The 24,924-nt window shown below is 58.5% G+C and overlaps 2 protein-coding genes across 22 annotated transcripts in view; one reads left to right on the top strand and one right to left on the bottom strand.

Moving 5' to 3' along the window:
- The window catches only part of SLC6A9 (solute carrier family 6 member 9), a 31,258-nt gene extending 10,293 nt beyond the window's left edge, over positions 1-20,965 (top strand). For 4 of the 9 annotated variants that reach the window (XM_059134901.1, XM_059134902.1, XM_059134904.1 and 1 more), the window contains exons 3-14: positions 7,287-7,443; positions 8,045-8,176; positions 8,563-8,833; positions 14,808-14,940; positions 15,159-15,293; positions 15,385-15,488; positions 15,871-16,108; positions 16,199-16,333; positions 16,443-16,542; positions 16,632-16,732; positions 19,403-19,573; positions 19,687-20,965. In XM_059134901.1, the coding sequence (XP_058990884.1) occupies positions 7,287-7,443; positions 8,045-8,176; positions 8,563-8,833; positions 14,808-14,940; positions 15,159-15,293; positions 15,385-15,488; positions 15,871-16,108; positions 16,199-16,333; positions 16,443-16,542; positions 16,632-16,732; positions 19,403-19,573; positions 19,687-19,881 (1,872 nt within the window). In that variant the 3' untranslated portion in view covers positions 19,882-20,965. Of the gene's footprint in view, positions 1-1,024; positions 1,203-7,286; positions 7,444-7,470; positions 7,785-8,044; positions 8,177-8,562; positions 8,834-14,807; positions 14,941-15,158; positions 15,294-15,384; positions 15,489-15,870; positions 16,109-16,198; positions 16,334-16,442; positions 16,543-16,631; positions 16,733-19,402; positions 19,574-19,686 lie in introns of those variants that run through there. The other 5 variants (XM_059134906.1, XM_059134900.1, XM_059134905.1 and 2 more) reach the window with 5 other exon arrangements.
- Positions 20,920-24,864, bottom strand: CCDC24 (coiled-coil domain containing 24). 13 transcript variants are annotated; one of them, XM_059134927.1, is made up of 9 exons: positions 24,433-24,862; positions 24,078-24,282; positions 23,681-23,868; positions 23,433-23,549; positions 22,861-22,938; positions 22,317-22,371; positions 21,785-21,854; positions 21,596-21,674; positions 20,920-21,512 (listed from the first exon to the last, which is right to left on the bottom strand). In XM_059134927.1, the coding sequence occupies exons 2-9, from the start codon at positions 24,201-24,203 to the stop codon at positions 21,275-21,277; spliced, it is 951 nt and encodes a 316-aa protein (XP_058990910.1). In that variant the 5' UTR covers positions 24,204-24,282; positions 24,433-24,862; the 3' UTR covers positions 20,920-21,274. The 13 variants fall into 13 exon arrangements, with proteins under 13 accessions (XP_058990910.1, XP_058990916.1, XP_058990912.1 ...); XM_059134933.1 differs by having other exon boundaries at positions 21,623-21,674; XM_059134929.1 differs by having other exon boundaries at positions 22,861-22,935.
- Between the last annotated feature and the right edge of the window lie 60 nt (positions 24,865-24,924).

The raw sequence follows: 24,924 nt of genomic DNA, 5'->3' as shown, positions 1-24,924 counted from the left end.
TAAAGCCATTCTTTAAAAAAAAAAAAAAAAAAAAAAAAAAAGCCATCCTGACATGTTCCCTTCAAGGTCACCGTACTTACCAAGCTCACAGAAAGGGCTAGGTTTTCTTTACATCAGAATGCATGCTTCCAGATGGTGGGTGTTTGCTAAGATTGTACCATGTGCCCGGCCCTCTGCCGACCTATCCATTTCCAAAGAGATGTTCGCCTTCCGGGGATTGGAACACTCTTGTCCGCCTTCCTAACCGCTGGTCTGTGGCATCTCAGCATCAGCTGGAGACGGACCTGTGAGTGTGGTCTCAGAGAAGTGGGACTGGATGGGTCTGAGTGACATCCCGCCCCAGTGACAGGGACACCTGCTGGACGGAACCCAGCCCACACGGCACAGACTCCCAGAGCAACACGTCAGGCTCTGGGCAATGCAGTACAGATCTCTGAGAGTCCTAGTCCATGGATCCTCCTTTGCCTGGCCTCTGTGGTGACCACTCTCTGAGCTGGTACCATCTTTCTTAGGATAGGTGACCGGGTAGTTCCTGGGACCAGAGCTTTCTTGCATGGTCAGCCACATTCTCCTGTGAGGACCTCAATCATCTTGGCTGGTTGAGGGTCTCCAGCTCTTGCAGGAGGGGGGGAAACAGCTCCAGGGCCCACCCCCCCTTCCCCCAACCCGCATCACTCTAGGCAGTCTAATGTGCTTTGTTAGGGCCCTGTGGACTATGCACCCCCCTTCTTCCTGCCCTTCACCAGGTCTAGAGCCCAATGGCACCCAACCACCCTACCAGGAGCCCACCAAGTGCCAGGCTTGGGAGCTCAGAAGCATCTGGGCCCTGAGGCCGCTCACTCTCTTACGCGCTTGCTCTGCCTCACTCTGTGGTTGTGAGTGTGTGTGTGTTTTGTTCCAATAACTTGCTGGGAACAAGAGAAAAACACAACAAACTCCACGCCTCACTCCAGCTCCAGAGCACCCGCGCTGGGCTGCTGTGGGGACTGGCCGGAGGGGGAGGGCCAGGGGAGGGGGAGGCAGAGCTTCGGGAGGAGACGAGGTGAAAGTAATTGATGCTGCCCAGCCGGCAGTGGGAGAGGCAGGGATGCGGCAGTGTCAGTGTCGCCTGGAGCTGGCAGAGGTGTGAATGAGCAGCGGAGAGGGCACATCCTGGGATGGCCTCGGCTTGTGGACCTGTGGCCCCCTCCTCCCCAGAACAGGTCAGTCACCTTCCAGAAGGTTGAGCACCCCCCTCCTGGAGCCAGGCGGTGTGGGAGGCTGGGCTGGGGGTGGGGAGAGGGGCTGAGTGGTCTGTGCCAGGGAGGGGCAGGCACAGCCAGGCAGGGAGACAGACACCAGCAAAAGTGACCCAGAAAGTTACAACTGTGCAAAGGAGTGCAGGAAGAGTTAGCTGTGTGGCGGGGGCCTGGGGGAGGAGAGTGGGGGGAGGGGTTGCAGGCTCCCCCAGCCCAAGGACCTGCTGAGAATCTGCTCTGTGTATCAAAGCTGCATTGTCCCAGCTCCCGGGGAGACGGGCCGGAGGTGCCCAGGAATTGTACTAATCAATACAGCCCCATTGTCCGTTCCACGGCAGTTACTCCTATGGGGAGAGTGAGCGAGGGGGTAGGGGAACGTGGTACATGGACTCAGCAGTGACAGTGGGGGAAGAGGAGGGGATGAGAATCTCCGCTGGGAGGAAAGAGACCCCAGAGAACATTCACCAATGTGCACGGCAAGTGCCCGGATGAGGTGGGCACCCTGTGGCCTCCTCCCTGGAAGCTGGGGTTGGGCAAAGATGTTGGGGAAAATGGGGCTGATGGCAGCAAGAGTGAGGGGGACAGGGAGAGCCATCCTCCCCACCCTGTAGAGCATCCTGATTTGACCTTCAGAAGGCAAGAGAAGGAATGTCTTCTGGCGAGACGCAGGTTGGGTCCCGGAGAAGCATTATGCAGAGCTGCCCTCGGACCTCAGAACTGCCAGGGTCACAGACCAGAGCCACTTCTCTGAGTGCCAGCCCCACTGCCAACTGCCTGGAGTAGAGACTGCCCACAGCCGCTGCACGTGAGGCCGGGCTGCTGGACTTCTCCAGGCCCACCCAGTGTTCCCCACCACTGCTCCTCAGGGCCTGGAGCGGAGCTGGGCGTGCCTGGGAGTGCCCCTTCTGTCTGCCGTCCGTAGTGTTGGCGTGTCTCTCTCCACCAATTAGGGCTCTGGGCGAGACAGCACAGGGTATCCCCTTGCCTCTCTCACCTGCTCTACGAAGGCTTAGACTCCTAACGGGTGCCCAGAGTTTTCTCTGAAGCTCTCCTGGAAGCCAGAGGCACCCACAGCCCGCCGGGTACTGTGCGAGCCTCAGGCAGATTTTCCCATGGTCCTGTCCCTCCACCTCGGGTCCCTCTTTCCGGGATCTGGATCAGCGAGGCCAGATGAAGGATGGAAGGCTCTGTCATTGCAGGGCAGCGCTACGTAAGGGCCAGCCTGGCCCCTGGACCAAGGGGAGAGAACTTGGGGGAACAAGAATCTAGGGGTATGAGGCCGTTGTGAGGTCTTCTAAAGCGGCCGCAATTTACTGTAATGGCGTTCCTGCCTGAATTCCCTGATGGGGCTCAGAGAAAGTTGCCAGTGATCTGGATTTGGCTCAAGGTCAGTCTGGGATGTGGGGTCTTGTCTGTCCTCCTTCATAAAGTTTGTCTTGGATGGGACTTCATCCCATGAGCAAACCCTGGGGCTGTGGAGTTCTGAACCAGAGGCCTGCTGGATCCCAGCGGGGCCCGCCCAGCCAGGCAGCTCCAGGATTCTTCTGTGTCCACCGAGAGCAGGAGGAGGGAGCTCACAATTCACAAAAATATCCAGTGGACCCTGATCCGGGAGGGCAGGAGTCAGGAGCCAGAGGAAAGCCGTAGCCCAGGGTAGAAATCCGGGCTCTGTCCCAGTCTGTGCATGGAGAAAAGAGGGGGTGCCTCCCGTGTTGGTGGTTACCTCTGGGCGGGTGCTCTGCGGCTTTGTTTCCTCTTCACTCTTTGCTGTGGGTTCCCATTTTTTGGTGATAAGCTTATAATGCTCTTCTAATTAGAAGAAAAACAATAAAATTTAAAAAATCATTTAGAAAGTTAGTGGGAACTAATGGGAGATTCAGAAGAGAGTCAGAAATAGGAAAATTCCAGGCAAGGCAGAACTGCAGAGGCTAGTAGATCTGTGGAGGTGGCCTGGTCTGTGAACGGATTTCATAGTTAAGGATGCTGAGTCGCAGGGAGTGGAAATGACTTGCCCAGAATCACTGGGGTAGCAAGATCTAGAATGCTGGGGTTCTCACTCCTGGCCCAGGTTCCTGCCCTGCCAAGCCCAAGGCACGGTGGGGAGATCTGGATTCTGCCCTCGGAGCTGAACATCGCTTGTTCCAGGAGCTGATCTAGCGGGGACTAAGCCAGGCATGGGGTTGTGTGTAAAGGACTTATGTAAGTGATTGTTCTGTATGGCTCACCTGGCTAGGCAGGCATGGGGTGGGAGGTGACAAGTCCTTGTGTGGGACCGGACCCTGCTGCCTCAGGGACTGCTCCTAAAGGGAAGGGCATCGGTGCATGTGTGGTCTTATGTGAGGGTCTTACGTGCGTTTGTCTATATATGGTTGGGCATCGTGGAGGACAACCAGCCAGCCTACCGCTCTCAACCATGGAAAGAAAGCCCCAGAGCCTGCCTTCTACTTCGCGTGGGGAGCTTGGGCACAGGGCAGGGCTGTCCCTATCCTGGAGACCACCGATCAGGCCCATGGTCATGGAGTCCCAGGTGAGGGTGGGGGCTATCTAGGGGGCCTGGGGAGGAAGCACCAGCCCACTATGGTTTAATTCATCACGGAGGTGTGAGTAGAGGAGGAAGAGAGAGCAGTGAGGGGCTGAGAGTGAAAGATGAGTGATGAGCAGGAGAAGCCTGGAGCCTGGCCAGTCAGCAGGACTGAGCTGGGTCGGGCAGACGGGCCGCCGGTCTGGGTGAAATTATGAGCACAAAGGGGTTCCTTCGTGGGTGCCCGAGAGCCGACATCACTGCAGGGACAGGTCTGATCAGTGACACAGGTGTCTACCCAGCAGATGAAGAAAATGAGCGGCTTGGGCTAGGGGAAAGGACGCAAGGAGAACAAAATCGAGGCAAGTACTAGAAAAGTCTTGCCAGCTGTGGGCCTCTCTTGCCGAGGAAGGCAGCGGCCGAGAGTGCCCAGAGGAGAGCAGAGAAGGGACCCGGCGCCCTCAGAAGCCCCGTGGGGCATGCATTTTGGAGATCCTTTCCTCTGGCGTACTTGGAGAAAGGGGGCTTGCTATGTCCTCTGCAGAGAGCCAAGCCCTCACCAGCCAAGTCCCTTGAATGTAGCTTGCTCTAGCACAGAAGTCAGAGGCCTAGCCGTGCTCCCACGGTGACCTCCCAGCCACAGCTCCGGGAGTCTGCCGCATGCATGGTGCTGAGCCGCAGGGCCCAGGAGCCTGAGGGGGTGCTGCATCTGCGGGGCACTTCTCACGGGGCTTGCAGAGTGTATAGCTAACCCCCAGCTCCTTCTGCCCCGAAGACCCTTAGTGTGGTCAGGGACTTCCACCAGAGCCCCATCCCTGGCTCCCCGCCCCTGGGCCCAGTCCCAGGGCCCCTGCCTCCCCGAGGCATGGATTGTGGTCAGCATAGCTAAAGTGCTTAGCGCAGGGCCCAGTGGCGTGTGGCTCATTAACTGAGTGGCGCTGCCTTCTGAGGGCGGCCTGGGGCACGTGGCTGGGGAGCACTCGCACCCTCCCTGTCCCCCTTGATGCCAGGGAAGGAGCAGACCTCAGAAATCCCAGTCAGGTCCTGCTGAACTTGGTCGGGGGGAACTGGGAGCAGGACAGATGCCCCAGCCTTCCAGCTTTGGGGACCTAGGTCTCTTCAAGGAGCCCTGCCTTTGCCCTGCCCCGTGAAACACTCCTGGCCCCTCGGCTGTCTCTGTTACAGCTGTGAGCTCTGCTTCATGACCCCACCCCTGTACTCGGCAGCTGCCACAGTCTCCTATTGTGCCCCTAAGTAAACAAGCCCTGAACAGAATAAAACTGTTATTGTAGGGTCAACATATAGGAGCCCTATTTGGCCGGGATTTGTTTGGGAATGCAGAAACTGTCCCCTAGCCGGACTCACATCCTCTGAAAAAATGCCCCCCCACCACCCGGACCATGCAGAATTGCTAGGCCTGTCCCCAGGAAGGCTCTCAGAGGTGGGGACAGCCTTAGGCAAGATTTTGTATAGGCCTGTCCCTGAGGGCACCCTCAGACTGTGAGCCACCCTCTCCCAGAGCCAGACTGGCCCTCATGCCCCTTCATCAGGGAAGCTTTCCTGACCTCACCCTGAGTGCACCCCACCTGGCCTCCTTCCTTATTATTGTGCCCTAAGAACTTCCGCTTTGTGGTCACCTTACGGCTGCAATATAAAAATCACAGATTTGTTTCTGACATTACCGGCTTGCTCAGCCACCAGATTCTAATCTCTGAGCGCACCGCCCTGTCTGTTAATTCACTGCTGGGTCCCCAGTGCCTGGGGCGGGGCCTAGCACACAGCGGGTGTTAGTAAGCCTCTGTGGTTGCAGGAATGAATGTATGCGGGCTCTTCCAGCCTGTCAGCCACTCCACGAAGAGGACCAGACCCTGGTTCTCGGTGCCACGTCCCGAAGCCTCCCTTGAGGGTATGAAGGTCAGCATCTCCTCTGGTGTCAATACCAGTTTGAGGGAACACCTCATAAGAGTGTCTGTGTTGTAGGGGTCAGGGTACACAAGCCGAAGGGTGCCCAGGGGTCCATGGCTGGGGCCTCTACTGGCCCCTGGTGCCCCCTGTGTCTGCATTCCCAAATAGGCCTTTCTGGAAAGCACACAGGTCCCCAAGAAGCCATTCCTCCCCTCTGCATTTGTGGTCAGTGTCAGGATCCGATAGCATTTCAAAGCACCAGACCTCTTTGTTTATGGGCCAGTGTCACTGCTGTCCTTGACTATGTCTCTTTCAAGCTGAGGGTTGGTGTCACTTCAGCTACGTCTCTCAGGAGCCATGCTGCTCTGTCTCCAAACCTGGTGTCCTCTAGGGACTCCTGTCTCTTTCTCTCAAGGGAACAGCCCATCTCTGAGAGGCTGTCTCTGTCACTCCAGGGCTCTGTGCTTCTCTGCTGGTGATTCTCAGGGTCCCTGGTCTCCAGTGAGACACCCCCCAATCTTTTAGGTGCTGGCTCAGGGTGGCTTGATTTCCTGGGAGGAGGTGGAAGGGCCACGGCATGGGGAAGGGGCATATTTACACTTGTAAAGGGACTTGCTGAGTCAGATCCAACTGTGGGGTTGGGGTTCAATAGAGACTGTCCTCAGAGGGGCCTCAGGCCACCCAGCCCAGCCCTGAAGCTCCCCAGGGCAGGCCTGGCTTTCTCTCCTTGGGGCGAATCCCCTCATCAGAGCCTCCTGGCCAGCCCCCTGCTCCGCAGCCCATCCCCTCTCAGGTCAGAGACCTTTTTCCGGAGTCCCTCCCTCTGTTTCCCCTAGCAGAGTCTGTCCTCCAAGTCTGGCGTGGTGCCTACAACTCTGGTCTCCTCCCCCAACTCATGGCCAGCACCACCCAGCCCAAGTCAGCTTCCCCAGCGTACCCCCCACCCCGGCTATGGCAGTATAGGTGGCTCCCTTGGGTGCTCCCATCCTGAGTCCCAGAAACACCCTCCCTGATTCTGAGAGCAACTCAGTTGCTCTCCCATCTCCCACCTCGAGGCTCTGCCATCCTGTGCCCCCAGGAAAGTGTCTTTGGCTGGGGGAGGGGTCGGGCATCCCCTCCCCCACACTGCCTGCCCATGGGCAGGCGTGCTTAGCCTGGTGATGTGGTCATGGCGGGTGGGGGGGGCTGTCTGGACACAGGCCCCTTTGTGCCCAGCCCGACTTGGCTGCTTGGTATGAGGCTCAGCTGCTCCCAGATCCTCACCCAGAGGGGAGAGGGGAGGCTTTGGAGGGGCTGGGGCTGGGGGCTCTGGACTTGAGCTCCCTCTCCGCATCCCACCTCTCAGATGTTGGGAGTAGCTGCTCAGGTGGGCTGGTGCCCCTGGCACAGGGTACTGGGGGGCTGGTGAGAGAGAGAGGCCCCGCTTGGCATCCTCTGGCAGCCGCTTCTCCCTCCTCCCCTTCTCTGCCAGGCCTGCCAGCAGCTCCTGCCAGCAGACGGGAAGCCCAGGGTGGGGGTGGGGGCTTGGAGGGTCCATAGTGTCCCTGCTGGGAGAGGCCCAGAGGGTCAGGCACGGGAGCACAAATGCCTTTCTGATGGTAGCTTCTCTCCTGTCCCCACAGAATGGTGCTGTGCCCAGCGAGGCCACCAAGAGGGACCAGAACCTCAAACGGGGCAACTGGGGCAACCAGATCGAGTTTGTACTGACGAGCGTGGGCTATGCCGTGGGCCTGGGCAATGTTTGGCGCTTCCCATACCTCTGCTATCGCAACGGGGGAGGTACCCAGCGGGCACAGGGCAGGGACCACCCACTCGGATAGAGCCTACCCACCAAGGCCCGGGCTCCCCACTCCCCAGCACAGACCCCTCTCCGGACAGGCTGGCCTCTGGCTCTCATTTCCTTTGCCCCAATCCCTGGCTTAGGTACCCTTTACCTAAGGCACCATCACCCCCTGACCCTGGCTGTCTGCTGTTTGGGCCTGACCCTGCTAACCTGCTCCCTTGAGGTCAAGAGAGGTGGAGAAAGGCACCTCAGCCTCCCGAGGTTCCCTGTCTTACACCCCCTGTGTGTCAACAACCCCCTGACTGGCTTGGGGAATTTGAGGATCCCAGCAACTTAGGTTTGTGACTTTGCTTGGTGAACCCATCAAATCCCACCCTAACATGGTGGGTCTGGGGCCTGGGTTCTGTTCAGGAAGCCTCTGCCAAGTTCAAAGATGGGCTGTGGGTAGGATACCTCAAGCCCCAGGCTCCTGCTCAGTGTGTGGCCCACCCTCCTCGGGCCTTAGCTGATCGCGAAAGTTTTGCTGTTGGGTTGTCAGCAGGAAGAGGGTGGGAGCCCCCAAGCCCACCCTGAGCCAGACCTTTCCCTGCCTGCCAGGAGCCTTCATGTTCCCCTACTTCATCATGCTGATTTTCTGCGGGATTCCCCTCTTCTTCATGGAGCTGTCCTTTGGCCAGTTTGCAAGTCAGGGCTGCCTGGGGGTCTGGAGGATCAGCCCCATGTTCAAAGGTGAGGCCTGGGGAGGGTACACCAGCCCCCACCCCCACATACATGCACACACACGCACGGGCCTCTGGGGCCCTATTCACCCATCTGTACAAACACTGCCAACCTCCCCGGAGCGCTGGTGCTAACCCCAAGCCCTACATCAATGGCCAAGGCCACGGATGCATGCTGGGATCCAAGTTTACTTGGCCTCCGCCCTCCCCACCGACCACGTGTATCCATAAAGCCCCTGGGCCGCCCAGATCACCCCTGCTAAGGCCTTGACCTATCCCTTCGATGGCCCTCCACAAAAGCCTACCCCATGGGGGCAGGGCGGGGGCCCATCAGCGTTAACCTTGCTTCCTTCAGCTAGATGCGTGAGGCTGCCCCCGCTTCCCTCCCTCTCGCAGGTGTGGGCTATGGCATGATGGTAGTGTCCACGTATATCGGCATCTACTACAACGTGGTCATCTGCATCGCCTTCTACTACTTCTTCTCGTCCATGACGCATGTGCTACCCTGGGCTTACTGTGATAACCCCTGGAACACGCCTGACTGTGCCGGGGTGCTGGACGCCTCCAACCTCACCAATGGCTCCCGGCCTGCCACCCCACCAGGCAGCCTCTCCCACCTGCTCAACCACTCCCTCCAGCGGACCAGCCCCAGCGAGGAGTACTGGAGGTGAGGAGGTCCCGCTGGCCCCGGACCGGACCAAGTGGGGGATGGGGTAGGGTGGAGGGGTGGACACCTGGTGCCAAGCCTTGGCTCTCCCCGCCTCCCCTCCACCCTCCCTACCCAGCACCTCCCTGCTCGGCACCCCCAGATATCGGGCAACTTTCTGCTGAGCGGGTAGGAGGCCAGGACCAGAGCCAGGGAGAGGGCCTCAGGAACTTACGGATGAGCTCAGGAGAGAAGGCTGACCCAGCCGACAATGCTGGAGGGCTAGACACTGAGTGCAGCATCCTGACCAGGGTGCCATGAGGGAGGGAGGGCTCCAGCAGTTGGGCACGAAGCAGAGTGGAGTGGGGACAATGGGGTGTCTTCCCTGTGAGAACGGCGTGAGCAAAGTCCTCAGGTCCCAGAGGAGCAGAGGCTTGTCCTAACCCCGAAGGGAGGCTCTTCTGCTGAGACTCATAGGTGTTTGGGAAACTCCTGGGACCTAAGGGAGCCAAGGAGGGGCGCCAGCCTTCTTGGAGAACTTCTATGAATTAAGCGTAGACATACCACTGCAGGGTGAAGGGAGCTGTAGAAGTTTCCTGAGCCCAGGGCTATCATCATCAAGCTATGCTTAGGAAAGACAGCCTGGCACTAATATGGTGACAGAGATGGGAGTCTCAGTCTGCTGCTGGAGTGTTCTAGAACACCTTATCCCCACAGGGTAGGAGTGAGGGTGCAGGGGGAAGTCCTGAAGGAGACTCCCCGTGTCTTGTTGGGGAACCGGTGGGAAGAGAGTGTTAGGGGCCTATGGGTAGGGCATGTTAATTCATTCCACATCTATGGGGTCTGCTCTACCAGGTCCTGGGTACCAATGGGGTCTGAAGAGCCCAGAGGCGCTCACCTGAGGAGTCCACAGCCCTGAGGGGTTCCGATTAGGGCAGAGGTGTGGTAGGGGCACAAAGAGGGGGTGGCCAGTTCTGAAGGGATGGGGGCAAGAGGAGGTGGCCCAGAAGGCTTCCCCTAGGAGGGAGGAGGGAGGTGTAGAAGGGACATGGGAAGGTAGGCCATGGCTGCGAGGTGGCTGAGGTTTGAAGTCTCTCCACCAAGTGGCAGAGAGCCGTGGGTGAGAGGGCAGAGGCCCCGGGGAGGCTGGAAGTTCTAGCAGCTCAGTATCCTCTGAGCCTGGTCCCGGTGCCCTGACCCCACAGGGTCCGGCTTCCCTGCACCAGCCGCTATGCTGTGCCACCGACGTTCAAAAACAGCTAAGATGTGCTCATTACCACCAGGGGCTCGCAGTGTAGACAACAGGGCTCCTGCCTCCCAGCGAGGGGCAGGCAAAATTACTGGCAGGCTGACTCAGCCCCTCAGTCGCTAGACAGATCATTTCTTTTCTTTTTTTTTTAGGTTTTATTTATTTATTTGACAGAGAGAGAGAGAGAGAGATCACAAGTGGGCAGAGAGACAGGCAGAGAGAGAGGGGGAAGCAAGCTCCACTCTGAGCAGAGCAGACTCTGAGCAGAGCGGACTCTGAGCAGAGCGGACTCTGAGCAGAGAGCCCAATGCGAGGCTCGATCCCAGGACCCTAAGATCATGACCTGAGCTGAAGGCAGAGGCTTAACCCACTGAGCCACCCAGGCGCCCCTGGACAGGTCATTTCTTGAGCACCTAGTGGGTACCAGACACTGCCCTTGGAAGGGAGACAGCATGAGGACTGAGACACTCGGCCCCTGCCCTCATGAAGGTCCCATCTACTGAGAGGACCAGGCAATTTACTTCCCAGTTAGGTGTTGTGGTACATTTGAGGCACCATGTGGGCTGGCAACTTGATCTAGACTTGGGGGTAGTGGGGAGTCTGGGGAGCACAAAGCCTCACCCACACCCACACGAAGCCCTCACCCTAGCAGCTGTCTGCCAGGAAGTCCCAGCTAGCTAGGGCCAGCCAGGGCAAAGTTCTGGAGATTTTATCCAGAGGGGAATAGTCCTCAAAGAAAACTGTTCATGGGTTGGGAGGGCTCACTGGATGGCGCATTGAACTCTCCTCAGTCAAAGCTGGAGCCAGGCCTGCCTCACTAGCCACAGCCCCAACGGGACTCCTTCCCTGCAGGATGGCTCCCTGCTGCCCCCTTCTGGAAACCCTGGGAAAATGACCCTTGAGAGGTCTGCCCAGGCTGGCTTCCGCAAGGAAGTGGGGAGAACAAGCACCCGCATTTCCTGGGCCCCTACTATGTGCCAGGCATATTATCTCCTGTCCTAGTACCCCTGTTTTTCAGATTCAGAGGCTGATATTCAGAGATTAAGGAAGTAGGCAGCCAAGCTGGGTCAGGATACACGCCCTCCCCTGTGTGTGAATCAGGTCGATGGTATGAATCAGGCCAATGAGACTGCAGGTGTTCTTGGCCCACACTCTCCAACACCCCTTCAGAAAGCTGTGTGATCACATTGGAGCCCCACCACAACCTTGTTTGCTAGCTCATGCAGGTAGTATAGAATAGTCCCATTTTACAGATGAGGGAAGCAAGTCAGAAAAAAGATTAGGAAACACTTCTAAAGCAAGAGAAGGACAGATTTCTGAGCCCCAGTCTGCCTCCTGCCCACCCTCTGGCCCATGGTCTCCTCTCTCCTACCAGCCCTTCAGTCTTATTTCACGATCATCTGCGTGCTGGTCTGATTCAGGCCCGGAGGCCCTAAGAAACGAGCAGGCCCTCACCTCCACAGCCTGTGGAGCCCAGAGCACCTGAAACCCAGTGGGACTCAGGCCCCAACACCCTGCTCTCAGTGTCTTCATGGCAGCTCTGGAGTGGCACAGACCTCCCTCAGATCGTGGTTCTTTGGCTTATCAACTGTTTGGCCTCGGGAGACCACCCAACCTCTCAAAGTCATAGCTGTTCATCCACTAAATGGGGGGGGGGGGTCACAGCACCTACTGTGTTGTAAGGAGGAGATGAGATCACTCAGATGGACCATGAAGGACAGGGATGGGTGCTCAGGTAGTGATGCCTGCCGACGAGCTCCAGCTGCTGCTGGAGACACAAAGAAACAGATTAGGCTGTTTCGTTCTCAAGGAGCTGATCGCCAGGCTGGGGCAATTAAAAAATAATGCAGAATAATTCCAGAGATGTTATGCACCGAGAGCCAACTTGTAAAGATGTTGGGGTCCAACAGTTCTTAGGTTAATTGATCTCAAAAGCACATGGTCCCAAAACAAAACAAAAAGCTAAATATGGTGCCATAAAAAAGAGAGGTAGAATTCACTACTTGGTACCCAGGCTAGCATTCTAAACTTTGTTAGCCCCCTGGTATTGTAATGCTGTACCCTTGCAAATCATATAAATGATTAAACAAAGTCATATAAAACACTCCCAGTTGAACATACATAATTAGACAAAGTTAAAAAAAAAATCTTTTGAACAAGAAATTATTTTCTTTACATGGAATGCTATTGCCTGAAGTAAGGCAGGTCTGAGTAGTAGAAGCAGAAGGACCCTGTGGCTATTCTAGAGGGCAGAACTTCCCAGCACTTACGTGCCCCGAGTAGGTGTGCCCCGTAGAGTGGGGCCTGGGCAGCCCGGAGCCCCAGCCCAACTGCCTTCAGCTTTGAGTGATTTTGTCTGTTACCCCCAATAGCTCCCAGAATACTTTTTCTGTGTACTATGAAGGAAAAAAGATTGAAAGCACTGTCGAAGGGGACCAGGTGCCTCTTGGATGGTGGTCCCGCAGCTCCTGAACTTTTGCCATCCCCTTGACCAAGAGCCTGGAGTTGGGGGCACAGAGGGATGTGTCCGACAGCGCCCTCTGCGGGTTGCGGTGCAAAGGGTGGTCTCCGGGGAATTTCTGCGGCTGCAAAGAGACAGGCCTGCGGAGCAAACACCAAATCCCAGGCCTGGCAACATTGTCCTATGAGGAGACAGAGCAACATCGCATCACAAGGTATTAAAAACGTCACCGTGAGGTTTGAGAACTGACTTGGAAAAAAAGGTGAGAAGAGCTGAGAATGATAGAGGACAGTCTATGAGCTATTCTGAGAGGTCTTAACTGTGAGAGGGGACAGAAGTGAGCCTGTATTTACCTAAATCCAGCTACAAATTATGCTAGATTGGTGTTATTATGCCCATTTTACAGATGAGGAAACTGAGGCTCAAGAGCTTGCCTCTTGCTCATCACTTCTGGCCTGGACAACTGCAATACCAGGCTGGTCCCCACTCCCAGGTTCTCTCCTTTCTACTTCCAAGTCCTTTTACCACGGTGTTCACTTACTCATTCATTCATTCATTCAACAACATCTTTTGAGTACTGCTCTGTGCCAGGCACTTCGCTAGACAGTGGGGGAGCTGGGTACTCCTGTCTTCCAAGAAAATGGATGACAAACAAAATAAATTAGGTTAAAAAAAAGGAGATGTGTGCTGTGGAGAAAAATCTAGCAAAGGGGGTAAGGGGTGCTGGGCAGGGACCAGGGCTGCCATTTTAAGCAGAGTCGCCAGAAAAGGTCCCTTTGCAAAGAGGGTACGCAGAGTAAGTACCTGAAGGAGCTGAGGAGGGAGAAGGCGATGCCGACAAACCCAGCGGCGTAATTTGTGGGGCCCAGTGTGAAATGGACATATGGGGCCTCTTATTCAGATGTAGTCAGAATTTCAAGATGTCAATGGCAGAACGTTAAGTCCAGCACAAGGCCCTTTGAAGCAGGGGGCCCTGTGTGACGGCACACGCCTCACACCCACATGTCCATATGGATGTCTGGGGAAAGAGAACTCCAGACGGAGGGAAAGCTCATGCGTGCAAAGGCCCTGAGGGAGGTGCCTGGCATGGTTCGGGAACTACGCGGAGCCCCGTGCAGCTGGGGCAGGGAGCGGGGCATCAAGTGGGAGGACAGGAGACCAGAGGGGTGGCAGACTGAGGACAATGGACCACTTAGGGCCTTGCAGCTACTGTAAAGACTTAGGCTTTTTCCTGGTGAGAGACGAGTGCTGCTGCAAAGTTTTGAGCCAAGGAGAGACCCTGCAAGTGCTCTTATAAAAACCCTTCGGAAGCTTCCCATTGCTCGCAGGATAAAATTCAAACTTCTCAGCCTTGCCTTTCATGGCTTCTTATAATCTGGCTTCTTCCTCTCCTTCATCCTTCTCTCTTCCCTCACCTTCTCTACCAGACTTGCTGAGCTACTGACAGACCCAGGCGAGGCCACATTCTTTGGCGATCCCCTGTCCTGCTGCGAGCTGCACCCACAGCCTGGCACGCACGTCCTCTTCTCTTCACCCTCCTGCTCCCTTCCTCACACCTTAGCTCAAGCCTCACCTCTTCTGGGAAGCCTTCCAGAGTGCCCCTCCGCCTGGGATCGAGATGCCCTTCCTGTATCCCACGTGCCTGATGCGGGTCTCTGTGCCCGGCACCTATCACAGGGCCCAGCCAGCCCATAGGTGTCCCGTTGATTGAAAAGGCACTGCTGAGGCGGTGTAGGGCACCAGATAGAACCACACATACATAGGGGAGGAATTTGGGTTCAGGCCTAGGCCTGCCTGCATCAGAGCTTCCAATCTTTACTGAGCACTCCACCACCTCCCTCAACTCATCAGGGATGGAGAAGCTAGTGTGGGTGGAGAGTTTCCAGAAGGCTTCCCGGAGGAGGTGACACCTGACAGGATGTGTCCATTCTAGAGGAGAGAGCATTACTAAAGGAAGAAAGGCACAAGCCAGGGTCTGGGATGGGCCCGAAAAGGGACGGGGAGACCTTGACACCCCAGGGGCTGAGGAGGCTGGTCCAGGCTCAGGGTGTTACCTCTGGGCACCTTTGAGGGTCCCGGAGGGGCTGCAAGCAGAGGTGTCTCAGGGAAGCAGGCAGAAGGGGTGGGGTGGGGCCCGTTGGGCTGGGGCCTCCCAATGGGCCCCTTCTTCCATGCCGGGACCTCATGAGAAAGAAGGAATGTGCAAGGCCGTACCCTGGGCCTCGGGACTCAGTTGCTGGGCATCAGGGGCCCAGGCCTCAATAACAGAGTGTCCCCTTCCCCAGGCTGTACGTGCTGAAGCTCTCAGACGACATCGGGAACTTCGGAGAGGTGCGATTGCCCCTCCTTGGCTGCCTCGGTGTCTCTTGGGTGGTGGTCTTCCTCTGCCTCATCCGAGGGGTCAAGTCTTCAGGGAAAGTAAGTACCCCTCCCCCAGCAGGGTGTGTGCCCACCCAGGAAGACCCTGCCTGCCCTGCTGGGGTTTAGTGTGTAGGGCTTGGGCACAGTCAGTGATGAGGGGACATGGAGGGGAGAGAGGGGCCAGAGGGCCGGTGGTGGCTGAGGGGCCAGGCAGGGGCTGCCCAGGGCAGGAATGACAGCTGGGAGGAGCCCAACAGAGCCTGTCTTGCGCACAGGTGGTGTACTTCACAGCCACGTTTCCCTACGTGGTGCTGACCATCCTGTTCGTCCGAGGTGTGACCCTGGAAGGAGCCTTCACCGGCATCATGTACTACCTGACCCCCCAGTGGGACAAGATCCTGGAGGCCAAGGTGGGCCATGGAGTGTGGCCTGGAAGGGGCGGAGAGGGGCCGAGAGGTGCCTGCCTCTGACCCCAGCTCCTCTGCCCATCCTGCCCCGCAGGTGTGGGGGGATGCTGCCTCCCAGATATTCTACTCGCTGGGCTGCGCCTGGGGAGGCCTCATCACCATGGCTTCCTACAACAAATTCCATAACAACTGCTATCGGTGAGATCGCCCCCCACCCCCACCCCTGCCCTGCCAGCCCTGGGCTGCCCCCTCTACCCTGCCGCCTTCCCCAGGCTTTCCCAGATCCCCAGACCCAGTGCAGCCTCCTAGGCCTCCCCCGAGGGCCCTCCATTCCACGCATGGCCTGGAGGTCCTGGGAGCACTGGGTCTGGAGTGGGTCACTGGAAAATCGCCTGTGGGGACTCGAGAGGCTCAGCCCACTTAAAAAGGCCAGGAGCAGACCAGAAAAGAGGTTGAGAGGGATTCTGTTCCTAGAATGTTCCATCTCAGGTCTCCTCCCTGCCCGACTGGGCAGAGGGAAGAGGGCAAAGGGAAGCCGGCTGCTCGTCTTGAAGCCTGTTTTCCCTCCCTCTCCCCCAAGGGACAGCATCATTATTAGCATCACTAACTGTGCCACCAGCGTCTACGCCGGCTTCGTCATCTTCTCCATCCTGGGCTTCATGGCCAATCACCTGGGTGTGGACGTGTCCCGTGTGGCTGACCATGGCCCTGGCCTAGCCTTCGTGGCTTACCCCGAGGCCCTCACCCTGCTGCCCATCTCCCCACTCTGGTCCCTGCTCTTCTTCTTTATGCTCATCTTGCTGGGGCTGGGCACTCAGGTAGGAGGTGCGGGACATGGCCCAGGGGCCCGGTGAAGGAGGAGGTGGGGCCAGAGGCCAGGCCCCTGCTCTGACAGCCACACCCTGCAGTTCTGCCTCCTAGAGACACTGGTCACAGCCATTGTGGATGAGGTGGGAAATGAGTGGATCCTGCAGAAAAAGACCTACGTGACCTTGGGTGTGGCCGTGGCTGGGTTCCTGCTGGGCATCCCTCTTACCAGCCAGGTAAGACGTGAGGGAAAGCCTGGGCTGGAGTGGCCAGGGTAGGGGGGGTTTCTGGGGCAGGAGATTGGGGCCTCGGGCACTCCCGACTCAGCTGCCCACTGGCCCGTAGGCAGGCATCTACTGGCTGCTGTTAATGGACAACTATGCGGCCAGCTTCTCCTTGGTCATCATCTCCTGCATCATGTGTGTGTCCATCATGTACATCTATGGTAAGTGCCCAAGCTCCTGTGTCCTCTCCCGTCCCAGGCTCTGGCCTGCCCATGCTGCCCTGCCAGGCTTACTGACACCCCTCTCTCAGGGCACAGGAACTACTTCCAGGACATCCAGATGATGCTGGGCTTCCCACCACCCCTCTTCTTCCAGATCTGCTGGCGCTTTGTGTCTCCAGCCATCATCTTTGTAAGTTTCTGGTCTGGCCCCTCCCTCCCTGCTGCCCTCTGACAAGTGTCCTTCTACTGGGAACCAGCAAGGGAGCTCAAGAGCCCATCCATCTGGCCAGAGCTCCCCCAAGGGGTCTCCGCACCCGGGGCCACTGGGAGTCTGAAAGAGGTTGCACAGAATCAGGTAGAGACTCAGAACCACCCAGGCACCAGCCTCGGCATAGGGAGGGAGCTGAGAGCCCTTATTTGACTGAAGAAAGCAGACTGGCGGCTGCTGAGAGCTGGCCCTCCCTTCTGCCTGTCCCTGATGGGCCTCAGCAACCATTAGTGATATGGGTGTCTGCCTTGCTGGGCCTGGCTGAGCTCCCATCTCCAATTCCTCTAAGCCCAGGTGCTCGGGGTATGCAGTGTGAATGCATGGGTGTTCCACAAGAGGGTTGTTAGAGTCCGATGTCAGCTCCAGAGTAGAGGCAGGCCTTCCAGGCACCAGAGTGGCCTGGCTCTGGAGAGGGAATGCTCTCGTTCCACTGATCACCAACACCTGGGAGACTCCCACCTGCACGTTGTTCATGGATCGGCTCATGTGATCCGACTCTCCAAGGTATCGTTGTCATTCCCACTTGACAGATGACGAGACAGAGGCACAGAGATGTTCAGTCATTGACCCAAGCTGACACAACTAATAAAGGACAGAATCACGCTTGGAAGCCAATGGTCCCGTCTGGGGCCTGTGTGCTGGGCCAGGCTACACCAGAAGCGCCTGCAGGAAGGCGGACTGGTCCACGGGCTAAAAACCATCTGATTTTGCTCCTTTATGCCCAGGGTTGGGGGGGAGCCACAAAGTGTTTAACGATGGAATGGTGGCTCCACAGAGAAGAGGAAGGGCCACCTGAGTGACAGAAGGGCGAGCCTAGTGGCAGGGGCAGCAGTGTTCTGTCATGTCCCTGTCATGCCCAGCCTCGCTGGGCCACAGGGACCTCAGCACTGGATTTCCACTTGAGCTCCTATTTCTGGGGGAGGGAAAAGGCCCCCGAGACTGAGGAGGCCTCTGTCACATGGGGTGTGGGATCTTCCCGGAGGTTGGCACAGCCACCAGCTCTGGCCACTGGCCCAGCTGTGAAACAGGAGCAGCGGAAGCCTCCTGTAAGTGGTGGGAGGCGGGGGAGGCCAGGCACTGTGGCCAAGCGTGAGCCCCCTGGGGGCTGTGGCTGTGGCTGAGGCCAAGGCCTGGGACCCTCCAGAGGGGAGCTCACCCTCCAGAGCTCCAAAGAGGCTGCCACCCTGGGCAGAGACCCCCGGGTACAAGCCAAGGCAGAGCAGGAGGCAGAGAGGAGACAGACACAGGAAGGCTCCCGAGGTTTCGGCAGACTGGGCCCAGGTCCCATGTCTCTGTGAGATTGAGACAAAGAGCAGCTCCATCTCTGAGTTCAGAAAGCCAGGCCAGAGTCCCCCTAAGCCAAGGACTCCGGGCCTTGTGGACCCATATATCTGGGCTGTCATGTCTTCTTTAGGGGCTTGGCTTCTTTATATTTCTGAAAGGCTCTTCTTGACAAACCATCTTTCTGTCAGCTGAGACAAGGGACTTGTTTACACCTTGATCAGCATCTAGTTCCATTCAGGAAACTTGTCATAAGCTCCTACTATGCACATCCCTAGTGGATGTGGATCTCGCCCCCCCCACCCCCGAATTGGGGCACCAGGATGCTGCTGAGGGCTCTGGAGGCACTGCTGAGGCCCCCCGGGGAATGGCCCATGAGCCACCTGCCCATCTTTCTGCTTCCTTAGTTTGTTGTCATTGCTGTGGCCCCGGGGTTCATTTCCCATTCCACTCCTCTCTTTCCAAAACCGTTCCCGGTGGGTCCCCAGCCTGCCGTTCACCATGTCTAGCCTTTGGAGCCTCCCCTGTGGCTCCTGCGCCTTCGACAGGTGGGGGTTGGCCCTATCCTCTCCTGCATCGCTCCCTTCTCTCTGTACAAGTCAGTTCAAATCATCAGTAAAGTTGTGCCAGGCACTGTGCCGGGAACTGGAGACCCTGATGAGGTCCCAGGAGGCCCCAGGCCTATGGGAAACATGAAACAAGTGCTCAGCAGTTGGAAAATGCCATTGAGAGCCCTTTTAGGAAGAGGGATGAGAAATCTGGAAAGGCTTCTTGAAGGAGGTGGCATTTACATAGGGTCTGACAGGAAAATGGAGAGGATTCTCCAGAATAAATGAAGAGGGAGGAAAATGCTGGGTGCAACCCAGACACTGAGACCAGGGTGAGACCAGGGTAAGAACCCTAAGGCCCGGGACTCGGCAAAAGGGAGCCATCGAGAATCTCTGAGCGGAACTGACTGACTGCAAAGGCGGTTATCAGTTGTTCCCTGGCCGGTTCGGGATTATGGTGCGGACAGACCTCTCCTCCTCCACAATGCCTGATGCCTACCTGTCCCCCAGGCCCTGGACCCTTGGTTCCACCTGCTTTTTCCCCTACCCAAACCTTGACATTGCCCCTGTCCTGCCCCAAATGCCTCTTCCTAGTTCTGGAGACCAGAGAGGAGGGGGAAGGGGTGCTGGGCGGAGGGCGCGGAGGCCTAGAGAAGGGTGGGGATGGAGCGGGGTGGGATGAAGGGGTGGAGGATGGAGGGGCGGGGATGCAGGGGCGGTGCTGGGCTGGCCTCAAGGCACTCCCTTCCCCTACTGTCTGCAGTTCATTCTCATCTTCACCGTGATCCAGTACCGGCCAATCACCTACAACCACTACCAATACCCAGGCTGGGCTGTGGCCATCGGCTTCCTGATGGCTTTGTCCTCCGTCATTTGCATCCCCCTTTATGCCCTGTTCCAGCTCTGCCGCACAGATGGGGACACGCTCCTCCAGGTGAGGGGTGGGGGCAGGCCACAGCCAGATGAACCGGGAAGGGGTGGGTGGATGGGGCTTCATGGCCCCCTTCTGAAGCACCCATCCACCCTCCATGTCTACCTCTCCTGCAGCGTTTGAAAAATGCCACAAAGCCAAGCAGAGACTGGGGCCCCGCCCTCCTGGAGCACCAGACTGGGCGCTATGCCCCCGCCATCCCACCCTCTCCTGAAGACGGGCTTGAGGTCCAGCCGCTGCACCCGGACAAGGCCCAGATCCCCATGGTGGGCAGTAACAGCTCTAGCCGCCTGCAGGACTCCCGGATATGAGCACAGCAGCCCGGGGAGGGCCCCACCCCCGCCCGTGCTCCCACCACAGAGACTGGGGAGAGAGGGGATGGGTGTCACCACCTGCCCCTGCCATGCCCTGGCCAGGGCGGCTGTTGTCACTTGGTCAGCACTGGTCATTTGTGCTCGTGTCCCCAGTGTTTACAGGTCCTTTGGATGCCAAGATGGCAGCTGGGGATGGGTTTGGGCAATAGGAGGGTTGCCAGGGGTGGGGCCAAAGCACTTTGGAGGGGGTCTCAGGCCAGGTCCACAGAGATCTGCTGGGCTTTACATGGCCTCTGATGCCCTCATACTCTGTCCGGAGCTGCGGTTCTAGGTGGGCCCTACCTGTCCTGGTCCTCAGGCCTCCAGCCTCCTGACCAGTGTTCCTGCCCCCAGAGCAGACCCCAGCCTCTGCCCAGGCAGATTTGGGTCTTCCTATCCAGGGGCAAGTTTGGGGCTAAGGGGCTGTACAGTGTTATTTGTTAGGCTGTGCTGCCCAGCCCTGTTTGTCTGTGTAATTATTTTTGTAAAAATCGTATTCTCTGTGGTTGCCACTCCCATGCCCCCCACCTTGGGCCCCTCTGTCTTCCCTGCCTGCCTGCACCTCACTCGGCTGCTCTGGGGTTTCCACACCTCATTCCAGCCCTGGCTGTCACGCCCAGCCAGCAAAGGCCCATGACCCAGCAGCCTGCCCAAAGCACTCGTTTCTGAGGGGTAGGGGTGGGGGTGCTGCTCAGCAGGAGGTTTGAGCCCCGAGCCCTAGGGAAGGGGACCTTACACAAAACCCCCTCGTCCTCCCTCCACCAGGCTGAGGTCCGGTCCTCCCAAACTGGGCTGCCCTTGTTCATGTGCCAAATGGCCCCATCCTGCGTGCCCCATCCCCTCTGGAGCCAGAGCTCCCTTCGCCCCAGCCCCGCAGTGTCCGTCTGTCTATCCTCTGTGCCCCTCTGTGCAGTGACAGCCCCGAAGAGCCGCCTCTAATCGTCTGTAGCAATAATGGTGCATCGCCCACCCCTACCCATCCGTGCACCACTAGGATTTTAAAGTCCATAGATTTTAATGAAATTTCTATTCCTGTCTCTGAGCTGCTGCTGTGCTTTGTCTGAGTCCCCCAGGGGGACAAGAGTCGGGGCTGAGATGAGACCTCTGCCTGCCAGGCCTTTGTGGAGGACCGGGAGAAGAAAGGCCAAAGGCTCTGGTGGTCAGAACCAGACACCAGGGGCTCAGCGAGGGGGTGGGGCAAGAAGGGCCAGACAGACGAGAGCCTTGCGTCCTGGCTCGGGCCCATCCAAGACTAGATCTGAAGCAGGCTGGGCCACAGCAGCTGAGGGGTGGGCAGCAGCGGACGGGGTGAGTTCCAGCAGACGCCAAGGCCTACTTGATGATCAGCCCTTCAGGTGGGGGCCTGGGGTGTAGCGCTGGATGCTGGAGTAGACACTGGCCTTTCCCCAGGGCTGCCCTGAAGCTTCCGGCCCCAGCGGCAGGTGGTAGCCAGGTGTCGGGGGCGGGGGCAGCTCTCGGGAGGCGGGGCAGGCAGGCAGCACTGGCCAGGCCCTGTCCAAACCCCAGCCTTCCGGAGGGGGCAAGGCCGGGGTCTGAGACCTGGGCTGAAGGATCCCACGGGCTGCTGCCTGAAGAGGAAAGAGCAGCAGTGAGCGAGCAGCGGCCTGACCTTCTGGTCACCCTGTCCGGCAGGGCCACCGCTGGGGTTGACCTGAGGCTGGAGGAGACATGGGAGGACCTGGGAAGTGCCTGCAGCTCCCGACGCATGGCTGCCTTCTGCTCCTTCAGCTCTGCGGGAGAGATGCCTCTGACACACAGTGCCCAGCAGCTCTGGGCTATACACCAGTGTGGGGTGGGGAGTGGGAGGCTGGGTGCTCCGGGGCCTCCTTGGAGTCCTCACCTGCCAGGGTGGGCACTAGGCTTGCCTCGGAGGGCTGGGGTGCCCCTGTGTACTCCTCTTCCAGGCAGCGCTGCCGGGAGAGCTGGCTCAGTGCCTGGCCTGAAGCATGGGTGGGGCAGGGCAGGGTGCAGAGGCCAAGATCCCCATGGCAGGGCCCCCCAAACAGGCTCAGGCAGCCCATAGGGGTGGGGGGGACACTAGCTCTCCTGAAAGGTCCTTCTTGGTGAGGGGGTGGCTGGCTTGGACTCAGACTTAGGGAAGGGAAGGAGGCAAAGACAAGGGACAATTCAGCGAGTTAATCTAAAAGTGCTGACCTTGGGCTAAGGGGCTCAAACAGAACCTTCTGGATTCACAAACATAGGGACTGTGCACATGTGAGAAATGGCCACAGCACCCACACACACCTTTCCATGCACATGTGCACCCAGACAGACACACACACACACATGGCCTTCCCATGCCAGGTGAGAGGCCGTGGTGTCTACACTCGGCAGAAAGGCTCTGGGCAGGGAGGCCCCAGGCTGCTGCTCACCTGCAGGACAGGGATCATCCTCTCCAAGGTGTGACACTCCTCCTCTAGGAGGCTCCTGGGACACATGGGAGTATGGCAGCCACAGCCAGCTCCACGAGACCCAGTCTCAGTTAAGCCCTCCACCCAGCCCCTAACCTCCAGCCTCCCCACCACTAGAACCTCCTGCCTCAGCCCACCCTGCTTTCTGGGGCCAGGCACTGGCTGCAGCCTTCCACTCCTGCCAGCCTCTGCCAGGACAGGATGTGTCCTCCCTGTGCCAACCTCACAGTGCCCACCAGCCTCCCTTCTGCATTCCTGCAGGGCCCTCCTCCAGCCTCCCTTCTCCCCCACACCACAGCCCCTCCCCAGCTTAAAACCCTGCCACAGTTCCTCTACAGTGGCCCTGCAGCAACCCACCCTTTCCACTTGTCAGCATTCCTCTCCTGGTCCCCACCAGGTGTGTGTCCCCCTTTTCCTCTCCCGCAGTCCAGTCCCGGTACTTGGAGACCTGTCCCAGCCCCATCCTCCCTGTGTCCACCCGACCATGCGCACTCAGGGGCCTCACCGCAGGTGTCCAGCAACCTGGTCGATACTGGACACATTCAGTTGGTCCTTGATGATGCTGAGGTCCCTCTGACCGCTGCTGGCAGATGAGGTCACTGTCATTCTCCCCATGTTGCCTCACCCCAGGCCTTCAGGATACAAATGCCACTTCTCCTAGACAGCTCTGTGTCTTTTCTCACAAAGGCAACATAATAGACCGCAAAGGGGAAGAGTTCTGGAGCTTGGGTTTGCAAATCGGCTCTGCCACCCTTCAATGTGCATGAACTTGGGCAAATGGATTATCCCTTCTGAGTTTCAGTTCCTCGTCAGTAAAAGGGGGCCATCATTCCTCTAAAGGCTTGTGTGAGAACTAGCAATAAGTGGCTGCTTATACACTTGTGAACATGCTCCTTCTCCTTTATCTCAGGCAGTCCCCAGCACTCTCTAGCCCAGCTCTCTTGGATCCCTACATATGGTTGTAGGAGGTCCAGCTCCAGGCCAGGAACTTCTCCAAGGAGCCAAGTAGAACCCACCAGCTGGCTGGGGTCCTCTGCCAAGCAGGAATAGCTCCCTCCTCTTCTACCACCACTTTACCTGGGTTCACCAGCTCTCATCTGCAATACCTCCTGTTCTGGCAAATCACACCTAGGCTCCTCCAAGGCAAAGCGCAGGACCCTGGGGCTATACTGAACCCAAGCCTGGGTCTGGTCCCTGCAGAAGGTGCACTGAAGGTAATTCAAGGGCTCCTTCCAGGGAACCATCAAAGGCAATCCTGGCCCCTTATCAGGCGCACAGCTAGCCCCTCTTAGCTCTGTCACAGGGCCTGTGTCTGAGGTTCCCACCTGCCCTCGCAGATGGCCTTCTGGCGGAGGCCTAGGAGCAGCTGCCTCAGTTCTTGGCGCATGAGGTCTCTTAGGAGGGGCGGTGGTGCCAGAAGGGAGGAGGGATCGGAGGTGGGGCGGGAGTCTGAGGCTTGGGAGGATCGAGCCTCTTGGAGCAGTGACTGTAGCATCACCACCTGCAAGGAGAGCTGGGACACCTTGCGACTCGGGAGAGAAGTGACGGAAGTGAAGGGGGCTGGGGGACTGAGGAGCATAGCGGAGTCAAGAGGGCTGGGGACGCTGAGATCCGGCAAGATCTCGAGAGATACCAGGCAGGACCGGGGACCCGGAGGAGGTGGGGTAAATCACCCGAGTCCTGGGACAGGCCTGGAGTGTGGCCCATCTGCCCACTCCCCACCTCTGCTCGTAGCTCCAGGCTCAGGTCCACCGTCGTCTCCCCCAGAATCCTCTTCACTTCGGGCCGCTCCGGGAGCGGAACGTGCTCCTCTACCAGCTCCCACAGAGACGGGGAGTCCCGGAGCATGGCCCACCCGCGCTGCCGCCCTCCGACGAGCGGCCAGGGGCTCGCACCCGCGGGAGAGCAGGTGGCCCGGCCGCGTTACCTGGAGAAGGCCAGTCCTCAAGGGTGGGCCCGGCCCCCTCGCACCCCGCCCCCCTCCCTCGCCTCACGGGCCACGCCCCCAGCCCGTCGCTCTCCCCGGCCTGCCCAAGCCCCACCCTTGTTCTGCCGCTTGTCTCAGCGACTGAATTACCCGGTCCGGAGCCGCCGGTCTCTGGCACTGTCCCTTCTGCCCCGCTTCTGGCTGACTCTCGGGGGCCACGGTTCCCTGTCACGGCCCCCAGGAGCCGGGAAGTGGGAACCGGGGCTCTAGCCCCTCCCCTTCCGCGCGGCCGTCACCCGGGAAACCGCGCCGCTACCCAGGCTCCGCCCCCAGCCATTCCAGGTGGGGTGGGCGGTGCCGGCTAGCCGGGAGTCCGACCCGCCGCCTAGGTAGGTGGTCTGTGAGTACGAACCATCCAGGCTCCCGACGCCAAGCCCTCTGGGCTCGTCTCGCGGCAGCTTTCGGCTTCGGGGCAGGTGGGAAGAACCGAGAAATCGGAGCCCACTGGGACCGTTATTACTTCATTGCCTCTCCTGGCCGGGAGGCAGCGGTAGGGTAAACCTTTCCTCCCAGAGTCGGCTAAGTCTCGCGAGCCACTGGGACCTGGGGAACCCGGACAGCCCGGGCCAGACAGACGGGTTA

Source organism: Mustela lutreola, chromosome 10, assembly GCF_030435805.1.
Source record: "Mustela lutreola isolate mMusLut2 chromosome 10, mMusLut2.pri, whole genome shotgun sequence".
Lineage (NCBI taxonomy): Eukaryota > Metazoa > Chordata > Mammalia > Carnivora > Mustelidae > Mustela > Mustela lutreola.
The sequence above is the reverse complement of the archived record's forward strand: the minus strand, read 5'-3'. Positions and strand labels throughout refer to the sequence as shown.